The sequence below is a fragment of the Octopus sinensis genome, linkage group LG5, assembly GCF_006345805.1.
Source record: "Octopus sinensis linkage group LG5, ASM634580v1, whole genome shotgun sequence".
Classification (NCBI taxonomy): domain Eukaryota; kingdom Metazoa; phylum Mollusca; class Cephalopoda; order Octopoda; family Octopodidae; genus Octopus; species Octopus sinensis.
Genome location: NC_043001.1, coordinates 23645547 through 23660555, shown reverse-complemented (window position 1 = coordinate 23660555; position 15009 = coordinate 23645547). Strand labels below are relative to the sequence as shown.

The 15009-nt window shown below is 39.9% G+C and overlaps 1 protein-coding gene across 2 annotated transcripts in view; it reads right to left on the bottom strand.

The window, feature by feature from the left end:
• Window positions 1-386: 386 nt before the first annotated feature.
• LOC115211950 (crossover junction endonuclease EME1) overlaps window positions 387-15009 on the bottom strand; it is a 33317-nt gene continuing 18694 nt past the window's right edge. For both annotated transcript variants that reach the window (XM_036503236.1, XM_029780714.2), the window contains 6 exons: window positions 14354-14469; window positions 13446-13527; window positions 10911-11026; window positions 3628-3802; window positions 3016-3072; window positions 387-560 (listed from right to left, as the gene is read on the bottom strand). In XM_036503236.1, the coding sequence (XP_036359129.1) occupies window positions 450-560; window positions 3016-3072; window positions 3628-3802; window positions 10911-11026; window positions 13446-13527; window positions 14354-14469 (657 nt within the window). In that variant the 3' untranslated portion in view covers window positions 387-449. The remainder of the gene's footprint in view (window positions 561-3015; window positions 3073-3627; window positions 3803-10910; window positions 11027-13445; window positions 13528-14353; window positions 14470-15009) is intronic.

The window sequence follows — 15009 nt, the reverse complement described above, 5'->3', positions numbered from 1 at the left end:
TCTAAAGTTAAGATCCCAAAACAAATTTCATAAACTACTATCGCCTCGATCCCGACCAAAGCCTTGTGAGTGGATTTCATAGACGGAAACTGAAAGAAGCCCGTCATATATATATATACACACATATATATACACACATATATACACACACATATATACACACACATATATATACACACATATATATATGTATGTGTGTCTGTGTTTGTCGCCTCAACATCGCTTGACAACCGATGCTGCTGTGTTTATGTCCCCGTAACTTAACGGTTCGGCAAAAGAGACCGATAGAATAAGTACTAGGCTTACAAAGAATAAGTCCTGGGGTCAATTTGCTCGACTAAAGACAGTGCTCCAGCATGGCCGCAGTCAAATTACTGAAACAAGTAAAAGATTAAAAGAGTAATATTTAATTTTAAAAAATACAATGTGAAAATAAGGCTAAAAGGGATTTATTTTAACAATAAATTTGGGTCCTTTGTTGTCATGAGCTGATAAATTCTCCGTGCAGCTTCTTTACCTATTCGCTTGGTTGATTGCAACACACCAGCATGTCTCCTTACCTGGAAAATCAAAACAGAGAAGCATAAGATATTTATATTTAGAAAGGCATATATTCAATGTATGCTGCTAACCTGAATGAAATGATTTGGTGCAGCTGTTTGGATACAGATAACTTGGTACAGCTGACTGGGCATTTAGAATGTTTTGGTACTGAATGTAATAAATTGTAAACTTTTAGTTGTTTTCGCTCAATAAACACACACAACGCTCGGTCTGGGAATCAAAACCGCGATCCTCCGACCGCAATTCCGCTGCTTTAACCACTGGGCCATTGTGCCTCCACAAGTGATACATTACAATTTATTTAATAACGATCACACTCGAATGGTATTTTAAATTGTAAACATTTAAACTGGACATATCAGGCCCGAATACTCTACATGTTTTATGCTCAAACTTGCCAGTTCCAGCCTCTCACACCTACCCTACAATACTATCTTTCTAGTGCTAGTGGAGCGCTAAGAGCAACAAGCTGGCCTCCATGCCGGTGGCACATAAAAAATACCATTCAAGTGTGATTGTTACCTGCATCGCCTTGGTGGCACATGAAAAATCATTCGTGCGAGGTCGTTGCCAGTGCCGCTAGACTGGCTCCTGTGCAGGTGGCACATACACACAAGCTCATGTGCACAGAAACATACAAATAGAAAGGAAGAGTAAGAAATACATTTTTTTTTATGGGCCCGGTCTCCCGGTTTCTATGGTGTATGTGTTCCCCCCAGCTGGACGGGACGCCAGTCCATTGCAGCATTACAGAAGAAACAGGAAGAGAGAGTGAGAGAAAGTTGTAGTGAAAGAGTACAACAGGGGTTGCCACCACCACCTGCTGGAGCCTCATGGAGCTTTTAGTTGTTTTCGCTCAATAAACACACACAATGCCTGGTCTGGGAATCGAAACCACGATCCTCCGACCGCGAGTCCACTGCCCTAACCACTGGGCCATTGCGCCTCCACCAGGGACATATTACAATTTATTTATTGAACATGAGTGACGCAAACATTTTTCCCTTTTGTCAGAGAAAGAGGCTCACACACATAAACAGAGAGAAGAGGGGAGCAAAGGAAAAGAACATTAACCCTTTAGCATTTAAACTGGACATATCAGACCCAAATACTCTACATGTTTTATGCTCAAACTTGCCAGTTCCAGCCTCTCACACCTATCCTACAATACTGTTCTATCTTTCTAGTGCTAGTGGAGCACTAAGAGTACCGTACGAGCATGATCGTTGCCAGAGCAACAAACTGGCCTCTGTGCTGATGGCACATTAAAAACAACATTCGAGTGTGATTGTTACCTGCATCTCCTTACTGGCACTTGTGCTGGTGGCATGTGAAAAAAACATTCGAGCGAGGTCGTTGCCAGTGCCACTGGACTGGCTCCTGTGCAGGTGGCACATAAAAAGTACCATTTGAGCGTGGCCGTTGCCAGTACCGCCTGACTGGCCCTCTCTCTCTCTCTCTCCTCTCTCTCTCTCTCTCAATCAGTTATTTATGTATTTCATAAATCTATTCAAACAAAGATGAAAGCAGCCATCTATAATAACTGAAAGCAGTTAAATAAACCAATATTTTACTATTTGAATAATAATATATTGTTATATTTGGGGACGGTCATTTTGCCAATAAACACACACACTATTTATTTTATCTTCACTTTAGCTTTATTATTATTAATTGACTTTCCGTCCTTTGTGTTTCCTCTTTTCTCTGGTCTTGTCCTGTCTATTTTGAACAGAGATGAGACATGAAGAACAGAAAGTCATTGAAGAGGTCACAGAATGTGTGACAAAAGAATTCTGATAAATAAACTAATAAAAAGAGCACTCACAGAGGGCATACTTCTGCCAAGGCAACACCAATGCCCTCTCAACGATTAGCCAGAGATGATTTTTAAAATTAGAATATCTGAAATAAACTCGACTGCTCTCACAAACAAGAATACTAAAAATGAACCTGACCACTCAAAAATTAAGTTAAAAAAAAAACAGAAAAATAATCCAGAATCCTTGTCCGGTACTGGATCGATCCCAGAACCTAATCTGTTCATGCCAGTCAAAAGGCCAAACATCCCTAAAAGTTTCATCAAAATCCATCCAGCAGTTATTGAGATATCTTGTCCACAAACAAACAGATGCGACTGAAAACAATGCCTCCGCCTTTGCTACGGCAGAGGTAATACAAAGCTAAATTAAAGATCAAATAAATAGTGCATGTGTTTGTTGGCAAAATGACCATACCAAAATATAAATATAACTGTTACAACACACAATTTGATATCAAGAATCATGTAAAACAAACACATATATGTAATAATATAATAATGATCTTACTGCATACAGTACTCAGGTACACCACAATAACTAAAATGGTTTAAAATTAAAATGACATGAAATCAGAATAAGAACATTTTAAAACTTAAAATACATAGCAAATATTTGGTTCTATATTTACCGTAATATCTTCAAGTACTTTAATACCTTCCTTCTCTGAGGAACATTTTTCATATGCCTGAGAAAATCAGGAAATATAGAGAAGTACATCATTTGCAAAAATATTGAATATAAATTTTATCCAGAAAATTAATTCTTTTTTAACCCTTTCGTTACCAACCCGGCTGAAACCGGCTCTGGCTCTGAGTACAAATGTCTTGTTTTCATAAGTTTTGAATTAAAATCTTCCACCAAACCTTAGTCACAATTTATGTTCCTAACATTAACTGAATGATAACTAAGTTATTTTACTAAATTCTTTGTTATATTTAAAGTAATTGAAAGAAACACAGAGCATCTCAAAATAAATGCAGTAACGAAAGGGTTAATGAAACAATTTGCTCCCATTGCATATTTTTTTAATGACCTCGAAGGAAAAATATAAAATAAAGAAAATTCTGTTTGTCTGTATTACTAGACTATCTGATAATAGACAAAATGAGTGTGCTTCAGTGGTGTAGATTTATAGAATGTATGTTTGATAAATATTACATACCAATTACAATATCACACTCAAGACATACAGATTACTAGGAATGGTAGATATTGACAAATCAAACTGTTTGATACTAACCTCAAACAAACATTTTGGTGTAGGATATTGGTAAACAATAGCATTAGCAATATCAGAACTAATATTCTTGAACTGTTGGAGTTGTAACTTCCACAACCCTTGTATATCAGATGACCCGGAGGTGTTATTACCTTTCGCATTGTGAAAGGAGAACTCAGACTGCAAACGATCTTTCCTAAAAGTGATAGTTGAGAGCAACATTATTATGAGAGATGAAAACTATGATATAGATGCAATTATAACAATGGTGTAGATCTCATACAGAATCATCATCATCATCATCATTTAAACCTTTAGCGTTTGCATTATTCTGCCAAAATGAATGCTTTTTTATCCACAATGTTTTGAACTAATCATGCATTATCTTGTAGCTATGAGATTTTAATGAGGTAGCTGTTAATTTTTAAAACGATATTGTAGGGTTGGTGTGAGAGACCAGATCTCACCACTTTGAACATAAAACAGGCAGAATACTTCTGGCCGGATATGGCCGGCTGGTATGGGTTGGACAGTTTGACAGGATCCATTGGACCTAAAGATGCATCGTGTTCCAATGTCTGCTTTGGCATGGTTTCTACGACTGGATGCCCTTCCTAACACCAGTCACTTTACAGAAAGTAGTTGGTGCTTTTATCATGCCAACAGCACTAATGAAGTCACAATGCAGCTCACAAAACTATGAAAACCAAAGGAGTTGGGGGTTATACTATGGGGCGAGAGGTAAGAGTATGAGCAGGGGGAAGAGCAGGTTCTTGTACAAGAGCTGCATGGTAACTCAGTTTGTAGGAGAGGGAGAGAATAATCAGCAGACGAGGTGGCCCCTCAAAGCTCAAGGTAAGTACAAGGCGAGCTGGCAGAAACGTTAGCAAGCCGGGCGAAATGCTAAGCAGTATTTCGTCTGCCATTACGTTCTGAGTTCAAATTCCACCGAGGGCAACTTTGCCTTTCATCCTTTCGGGGTCGATTAAATAAGTACCAGTTAAGCACTGGGGTCGATATAATCGACTTGATCCGTTTGTTTGTCCCCTCTGTGTTTAGTCCCTTGTGGGTAGTAAAGGAATAGGTAAGTACAAGTGAGTGGGATTATTGTAAGATTCTAAGAGGGAAGAAGAAGACGAGGGGATGAAGTGATAGGCTGCACTTGTAAAAGAAGTTAGGGAGGGTTGAAAGGTAATGACCGAAGAGTCATGAATTCGGGAGGGTAGAGATGCAAAAGAGAGTAGGTGGAGGGAGGAGTGACAGAATAGTAATGACATGGAAGGAGGACAGGACAAAAAGATGATATGGTGGGGTTAGGTTGCAGGAGTAAGTAGGTGGTGAAGAGATAGGCATCATGCATTATGAGATGTAGTTTTGTACATTTGGGTGGAAAGTGTCAATCATTGTAGTGTGTAGGTGGAGGGTACATATATATACATATATATGTGCAGGTGGCACGTAAAAAGCACCCACTACACTCTCAAAGTGGTTGGCATTAGGAAGGGCATCCAGCTGTAGAAACTCTGCCAGATCAAGACTGGAGCCTGGTGCAGTCATCTGGTTGCCAGCCCACAGTCAAAATCGTCCAACCCATGCTAGCATGGAAAATGGACAGTAAATGATGATGATGATGATATATATGCAGCACTTCTAGAACTCAGTTTCATTGAAGTGGAATGATTTTAATCTGATCATCGACTATATCTAAGATATTCTGGAATGTAGAATATTTATATATTGTGTATATATATTATTGCTCCCGTGCCATCCATCCACTACAGAAATCATGTTCGTGTTGTATCACAACACTACGACAGAACTATTTCACCTCAACTGGCCCTGCTCTCTTCAACATCGTGCCAGCCCACCTAAAGGAGGAAAGTGATTTCACAGCATTCAAACAGCCCCTAGATGATTACCCCCAACAAACACCAGACAAACCACCCACACTTGGATATGTCTCTGAAAACAATAACTCTCTGCTTGAATGGGCTATGGTGCCCAAGAGCTGACTGTGTACCTCTTCCAGGTGGTTCTATTAAATTAGACATGGCCTGGGCCAACTTTGGTTAAAACTTATATAAGTAATCTAAGTATGTCACCAGGCAACAGATAAAACAAAATTAACAAAGAACAAGCTGGACCAATGCAAAACCAATTAATGTAGCAGACTAAATTGCCTTCAAAGAAATCTCTGTTAAATTAATGAGACAGGTTTAAGGCTTTCTTCCAAAGATGGTATTGTTATGACAAGCTATCTAGTCATGGAAGTTTTCTGAAGTAGATGCTTCCTCTACCACTGAGTATTTAGCTGGTTACCCCTGTATTGTGGAGGCACAATGGACCAGTGGTTAGGGCAGCGGACTCGCGGTCGTAGGATCGCGGTTTCGATTCCCAGACCGGGCGTTGTGAGTGTTTATTGAGCGAAAACACCTAAAAGCTCCACGAGGCTCCGGCAGGGGATTGTGGTGATCCCTGCTGCACTCTTTCACCACAACTTTCTCTCACTCTTACTTCCTGTTTCTGTTGTACCTGTATTTCAAAGGGACGGCCTTGTCACTCTCTGTGTCACGCTGAATCACCCCAAGAACTACATTAAGGGTGCACGTGTCTGTGGAGTGCTCAGCCACTTACACGTTAATTTCACAAGCAGGCTGTTCCGTTGATCGGATCAACCGGAACCCTCGTCGTCATAACCTGTAAGACCGTACCTGGAATTTGCATCACCGGTCTGGAACCCCTATCTTGCCCAGGACATCAATCGTCTGGAAGCTGTTCAGCGACGTGCAACCAAAAGAATACCCTCCATCAGGCATTTGCCATATCCTGAACGCCTTACTTCCCTGGGCATGGACACATTGAAACTCCGACGTCTGGCAGCTGACCTGGCAGACACCCATAAAATTATCAACCATCGCACAAACAATAACACTGAGCACCTCTTCAAACTCCACCCATCTAACACCCGTGGACATATTTACAAAGTAAGAAAACAGCACAGCTCCCATGACTTCAGGAAACATTTTTTCACACTGAGAGTTGCTGAAGCGTGGAACAAACTGCCGACATCGGTTGTTAGTTGTCGGAGCACTGCATCCTTCAAGACTTCCATGCTTCCTGAGATTCGCCAACACTACACTTGATTTTCTCCCCTCCATACACACACAAGCATGTTCACTTTCCAGACATTTCTACATTACTGCATGTACTTTATATGCACTTTCTGACAAGTTGTGGTGCACCTGAGCACTGTATACAATAATTTCATTATTATATTTTATAAGGCAGCTCAATAAGAGCAAACTGCAATTACAAAGTAAATGCATTCGTGTAAAAACAGTGCTACATAGATATAGCACCCAGTTTTTTCAAGTGTTTTTCTCTTTTTTTATTTCCACTTTTACAACATCTTTATGACACCATTAATGGCAGAGTATCATTGCACAATAGATTAGTTGGTTTTTTTTTGTTGTTAATTCCCTTCACAACTGGACATTTTAAAAACAAATAAAATCGTTAGTGAATTAGGAAGACGGAAACAAACATTGCTTGTATTTCAATAAAATGTATTGATTACACACTATTACTGAAGAGTCATCTGACTGTACAACAACACAAGTGATTCTTTCCCTTGCCTCTCTTACTAGCTGTGGTTTTACTTCTATTCTGTTAGCTTCTTACTCTATTGTTTCTCCCTCTCTGTATTTTGCTAACTGCTTTGTTCTGATGCCTAGGGGCTCGTGAAACATATACGTACAAACAATATAGATTTTTAATAGAAGATAGAAAATACTGTCGCTGTTGGCAACAAATAATTATCTCAATGAAGTAGTGAAGTCAAACATAAAATCTATTTCTAAGAGAATTAGCGTTTGTCTTGTTTTACCTTATACCTTTTGTTTGTTTCAGTCATTAGACTGTGGCCATGCTGGGGCATTATCTGGAAGAAGTTTTAGTCAAATGAATCAACCACTTTACAGAGTGTACTGGGTACTTCTTTTTTAAAGCCTGGTATTTAGTCCATCAACCCCTATTGTTTAACCACTAAGTTATAGGGACATAAACACAGGAATGCCTGTTGTCATGTGGGGAGGTGGGGGCATACACAGACACAAAGACACACACATATGTATATACACAATGGGCTTCTGTCAGTTTCCATCAACCAAATCCACTCACAAGGCTTTGGTCAGCCTTAGGCTACCACAGAAGACACTTGTCCAAGGATCCATGCAGAGGGACTGAACCCAGAACCATGTAGTTGGGAAGCAAGCTTCTTATCACACAGCCACACCTGAACATGAAACTCTAGTGACTGAGTCTTAGATCATTATCATCATCATCTTTATTATAATGCCCACTTTTCCATACTTGCATGGGTTGGATGGAGTTTCAACTGAGGTAGATTTTCTACAACTATATGCCCTTCCTGTCACCAATCTTCATTTATTTCCAAGCAAAGTAATATTTCTCCAAGACAAGAAATGTTTTTTCAAAAGATTGAAAATAAAGGACACTGCCTGCATGATGGTGACATTTTTTTACAACTATCACATGAAATCAAGGCAAGAAGACAGTAACACACACACTTACAGAAAAACCAAGACAGGTGTATGAACAACAAGCAGGTGTATTAGTTTGATGCTCGGGAAAGTGAGAAAGTTTTTTATGTTTCGAGCCTATGTTCTTCAACAGAAAGGAATATAAGAAAATAAACAGAGAGAGAATAAAAAAAACTTGTGGATTTAGTAGTCAAGCACGGCTGATTGGAAAAAAAAAAGTTTGACAGGAGAGGTGCAAAAAAGGGGAGATAATAAAGTATTGGTGATCCTAAAATGAAGGTGTGCATGCATGAATGTGTAAGTGTGTGTGTGTGGATGAAGGTGCGTGAATGTGTGGGTGTGCGGTGTATGTATGTATATATATATATATATATCAGCAGCTACAGCATTCAAAGTCTGTTTTCCATTCTGGCATGGGTTAGACAGTTTGACAGAAGCTAGCAAGCTGGAGAGCTGCACTGGGTTCCATTGCTTTAGCATGGTTTCTATGGCTTGATGCCCTTGCTAAATCCAACCACTTTACAGAGTGTACTGGGTACTTTTTATGTGACATCAGCACTGGTGCTTTTCAAGTGACACTGACACCAGTGGGGTCACCAAGTAACTTTCAAGATGAAGAACTCTCAGCTGGGAGAGAGAGTGGAACCACAGAAAGAGGTTGGAGGATAATATGGGGTTAGAGATAGGTGTCTTGCTATAAGAGGAGATACTTGGCTACCCCGGCAGGAGAAAAAGGAGAGATATGGTTAGTGAAAAAGATAGAGAAACAGTCAGAGTGAGAGAGATAGAGATGGTGTTACAGATGCATCAGGACCTACCCACAGGTAGCAGTGATGGAAATAGAAGGGAATGTTCTATAAGAGTGTGAAGGAAGATGTATAGAGAATGGGAAGAGGTGGCTGTAGCAGGTGATGGTGAGAAACTGAAGTGGCTGGCAGTGGGATATGGTAGATATGTGGCAGTATGAAGAGTATGCAGTTAAGCACATGAGGGAAAGAGGAGGGGCTTGCAGTGGGTAGTATGCATGAGTGGTGGGATGGAGCTATGTTGGGAGGATGGGTTGTGAGGGAGCTTAGACAGAAGACAGATTGGATGTGAATGTGTGTGTGTGTGTTTGTATGTGTGCAAGAGGGTTACATGACCTTCCATGATTTCATTTAGCTTGACGTGCCTTCTCAAGCACAGCAAATCACCAGATGTTTTGGTCCCTTGTCATCTCTATGAGACAACATCCAAAGATTGTTTCTCATCACTTCATCCCTCTGGGTCTACCTCTTCCACAAGTTGGCACTTCTTTATGCAACTGTTCTCATCCTTACACATCACATGACCACACTAACACAGTCTTCTCTCTTGCATACTACTATTGAAGCCTCTTAAACCCAATTTTTCTCTTAAATCATTTACACTCTGTCATATATGCACACTAACATTGCACATCCAGAAAAATTTGCTCACTCCATTTCTTTTCAAGCATTCACATTTTTTATACAGTCACAGCCCATGTTTCACTGCTATGTAGTATAGCTGTCCGAATACAGGTATCATACAATGTGCTTTTCACTTTGAAGGAGAGGCCTCTTTGTTAGCAACAAAGGTAGCAGCACTCTGAACTTTGACCAACCCATTTTTATTCTAGCAACTACACTTTCAAAACTTCCTCCTCCACTGCTAACTTGGTCACCTATGTAACGGAAGCTTCGCCTTCTACTTCTTCTAAGGATCCCCCTGGACATTTGAGGAAGTTTATTTCCTGTACATACTTAATGCTTATTGTACGTGCACATCTACCACACACAAAGATTACTCTCTCTTGATTACTTCCTGTGACACTGTTGCACCTCTTATATGCCCATAACTTGCACCAGGTACACCAGATGGAATTTCTACCTACACTATTTGCTACAAATTGAGCAAGGCCATCTCCCTGAAGGGATTAATAATTTGTGTTTTCCTACTTACTAGGACTTTGGTCTTTGCTAAATTAACTCTAAGGCCCTTTGATTCAAGATCCTGCTTCCACATCTGAAATTTCTTCTCTAATTCTTATAGGAATTCAGCTATAAAAACAAAGTCATCAGTGCAAAGGAGCTTCCAAGGGCAACCAGTCTAAAATTCCTTTGTTGTGGCCTGGAGGACAATTACAAACAAGAAGGGGTTGAGAACCAATCCTTGGTAAACTCCTACCTGTACACTAAATTCATTGTTATACTCATCGCCAACATTCACCTTATTGACAGCATCCTTCTACATAGCTTGTACAGCTCTCACAAACCACTTCTATCCCAAACTTCTGCACTGACCACCAGATAAGAGGCTTTCTCCATGTTGACAAAGGCCGAGTACAAAGGTTTATTTTTTGCTAAATGCTTCTCCTAAAGTAGCCTCACCAGGAAGATAGCATCAGTGGTACTGTTCTCTGACACAAAACTAAATTGCATCTCATCTGTAAGATGGACTTCCTTCAGTTTCTGTTTACCAAATCCACTCACAAGGCTTTGGTCAGCCCCGGACTATAGTTGAAGACACTTGCCCAAGGTGCCATTCAGTGTGACCGAACTCAAGACCATTTGGTTGGCAAGCAAACTTGTTACCACAACAGGTACATCCACACCTGTGCCTACTGAACTCAAATTCAATTATCTCTAGTACCATAATCACTCAACCACAGTTCTCCTGTTAGTAAAATATATAATTATCAGAAGACTATAATGACAATGTAGGTAACAAAAGTGGTCTTACTTTCCAGGTTTCTCACCAACAGCTTTCGTAAATGATTTAATGAGATTAGTAATTCCAGAGCTTGACTGTATAAGTTGACAATTAAACAAATTCTTTAATTGCAGATTTAAAAATGCCTGAAATGGAAAATTAACATTAGAAACAGAAAGATTCATTGCACATGTACATTAACAATCTCTTTCTTAATTTAAAACATCTCAATGGTAAATAGACATTACAATATAGTGATTAAAAAACTATTGAACATTAGCTATAATTGTTAAAATGGTTTTAAAAAGTCAGGAGACTTTTTAAGTATAAAAATAGACTTTCATTGTCATCATCATCATCGTTTAACGTCCGCTTTCCATGCTAGCATGGGTTGGATGATTTTGACTGAGGGCTGGCGAACCAGATGGCTGCACCAGGCTCCAGTCTTGATTTGGCAGAGTTTCTACAGCTGGATGCCCTTCCTAACACCAACCACTCCGAGAGTGTAGTAGGTTGCTTTTACGCTCTTGGAGTGAAGCACACATACACATGTATGTGTGTGTGTACATGTATGTGCGTATACACGTGTGTGTGAAAGCGCATCAGGCTCACAATCATGATGGAGTGAGTTCAATTCTTGGACTCAGCTATGTGGGGTGTTCTTGAGCAAGACACTTTATTTCGTGTTGCTCCAGTTCACTCAGCTGAAGAAATGCGTTGCAACGTCACTGGTGCCAAGCTGTATCAGCCTTTACTTTCACTTTGGATAACATCAGTGGTGTGGAGAGGGGAAACTGGTACGCATGGGTGACTACTGGTCTTCCATACACAACCTTGCCTGGACTTCTACCTCGGAGGGTAACTTTCTAGGTTCAATCGCATGGTCATTCATGAACAAAGGGGGTCTTTACTCTATAAGTATATATATATATATATATATATATAATATATATATATATATATATATATATAGATATTTTTTCATTTTCATTTTATCTAGTTTCAGCTCACGAGCTGTGGCCATGCTGGGGCACCGCCATTAAAGAAGACGCTGTCAACACATTTAGTACTTATTCTATCGGTCTCTTTTGCCGAACCGCTAAGTTACGGTGACGTAAACACACCAGCATCAGTTGTCAAGCGATGTTGACGGGACAAACACAGACACAAACACACACATATCATCATTATTATTATCATCATCGTTTAACATTCGCTTTCCATGCTGGCATGGGTTGGACAGTTTGACTGAGGACTGGCAAGCCAAAAGGCTGCACCAGGTTCCAATCTGATCTGGCAAGGTTTCTACAACTAGATGCCCTTCATAATGCCAACCCCTCTGAGAGTGTGGTGGGTGCTTTTTACTTGCCACCAGCACAAGGGTTAGTCAGGCGCTACTGGCATTGACCACACTTGAATGGTGCTTTTTACGTGCCACTGGCATGGGAGCCAGTCATATATATATATGTATATACATATATACAAATAAGTTCAGCAAAAATTTAGATTCAAATGAATATGGTACTTAATTTAGATACACCAGAATTTTACATGGTGTTATCCATAAAAATCTGTGGGGTGATTATAATCAAAATAAGCAACAAGAATGACCCTGGTAATTTGGTACGATCATTTCGTACTACATCATTTTATTAAATGTTGTAAGTATTACAACAGATTTAAGATGCTGAGTACTCATCAACCAATTATAGAGATTTAATTATTTGATCATATATACAAATATACACATATATTTGCATACACACACACGCAAGTTGGAAATAAACAGTACAGAAAATAAAACAAGGTTACACTTTGACCATATAAAGTCCTTTCATCATTGTCAATATCACCATTTAACACTCGCTTTCCCAAGCTTGCATGGATCATACAAAGTTTGTGGAGGCAGATTTTCTACAATCAGATGCCTTTCCTGTTGCCAACCCTCACCAGTTTTCAAACAAGGTAATATTTTCCACAGCCAGACATACTCTATTTTACTTGTTTCAGTCATTTGACTGCGGCCATGCTGGAGCACCGCCTTTAGTCGAGCAAATCGACCCCGGGACTTATTCTTTGTGAGCCCAGTACTTACTCTATCGGTCTCTTTTGCCGAACCGCTAAGTAACGGGGACGTAAACACACCAGCATCGGTTGTCAAACATTGCTAGGGAGACAAACACAGTCAACAAACACAGACACACAAACACATACATATATATATATATACGACGGGCTTCTTTCAGTTTCTGTCTACCAAATCCACTCACAAGGCATTGGTCGGCCCGGGGCTATAGCAGAAGACACTTGCCCAAGATGCCACGCAGTGGGACTGAACCCGGAACCATGTGTTTGGTTATCAAGCTACTTACCACACAGCCACTCCTGCGCCCTGTTTTTTTTGTGTCAAATGACATCGCTTGTATGATGGTGCAGTTGTTTACTATCATTACATGATGTTAGAACAAGGGTACACACTGAAACACATAAACACACGCACACATCTGACACCAGTTAAATTCTCAGTCATTTTCACTGAAACAAGAAAATTAATCATTAACAAACCTCTTCAATGGAGAGACGATCATCAATTCCATTGTTCGCTTTTCTCTGGGAAAACTGATGCGAACCAGATCTTTTACTGGCTCTGGTGAACAAAAAAATATATATAGTATTTTATTAAATTTGCTGTATACATACTCTACTCTCTCTTTTACTCTTTTACTTGTTTCAGTCATTAGACTGTGGCCATGTTGGAGCACCGCCTTTAGTCGAGCACATCGACCCCAAGACTTATTTTTTGTAAGCCTAGTACTTATTCTATCGGTCTTTCTTGCCGAACCGCTAAGTTACGGGGACGTAAACACACCATCGTTTAACGTCCGCTTTCCATGCTAACATGGGTTGAATGATTTGACTGAGGACTGGCAAACCAGATGGCTGCACCAGGCTCCAATCTGATCTGGCAGAGTTTCTACAGCTGGATGCCCTTCCTAATGCCAACCACTCCAAGAGTGTAGTGGGTGTTTTTATGTGCCACCGGCATGAGGGCCAGTGAAGTGGTACTGGCAACGACCACACTGAAGTGGTTTTTTTACGTGCCACCTGCACAGGAGCCAGTCCAGTGGCACTGGCAATGACCTCGCTCAAATGTTTTTCACGTGCCACTGGCACAAATGCCAGTAAGGCGAGGCTGGTAACGATCACATTTGAATGATGCTTTTTACGTGCCACCGGCATGGAAGCCAGTCAGCTGGTCTGGCAGCGATCACGCTTGGCAATATATAAAAAAAAAAGGTGCGATTGCCAAAGGCAAAATGCTTTTGATCTTAGATCTGCTCAGTCAGAACTGAATTTGGGTTAAACAGCAACAATAAATCATACAAGACAATGTTCCATGGTAGACCAAACACATTAACATTTTGTAGAGCAAAAATTATTAGATATTAAAGTTACTGTTTTTATCAACTTACTGACTTCCAATATGTGATCCAATGACAGCTAACATCACAGAGTAACCTGGGTAGAGAGACTGGATATTCTCAGCATATTGGTCTAATGATGACACATTATTCATAGCCATACTATTCTGTTTTGAATTAAGAAAAAATACATTAACTGTAAAAGCTTCAAAATATTTTGAAGAATATATTATTTACATTATTTACATTTGACGGATATTTGTCCTCATCTTGTTTGTTGCTAACACAACATTTCGGCTAATATACCTTCATTAGGTGTCTTGGGAAAATTTTGAACCTGGGTTCTCATTCCTAAGGTATTTTTCGATGTTGTTGTTGTTATTATTATTATTATTTAGGTCACTACCTGGAATCAAACTCGGAATCTTGGGGTTAGTAGCTTGCACTCTTAACCACTACACCATATACCTGTGGGCAATTATGGAGTGGATTTTAGGGCTTATAAATCTAATATTTTCCTATCCTCTTTTAATATCGGTTCCCATATGCTACTCATATCTGCACTCAGTCTGCTTGGGAGAGTGTTATGTCCTAGTATATGTGCTGCTTCATATTTTCCAGTAGTGTTCTCTGTCTATTATTTTAACTTCATCCCACAGGGGGAGGTGGTCTCCATTTTCCCATACATGATCAGCTATACCCGATTT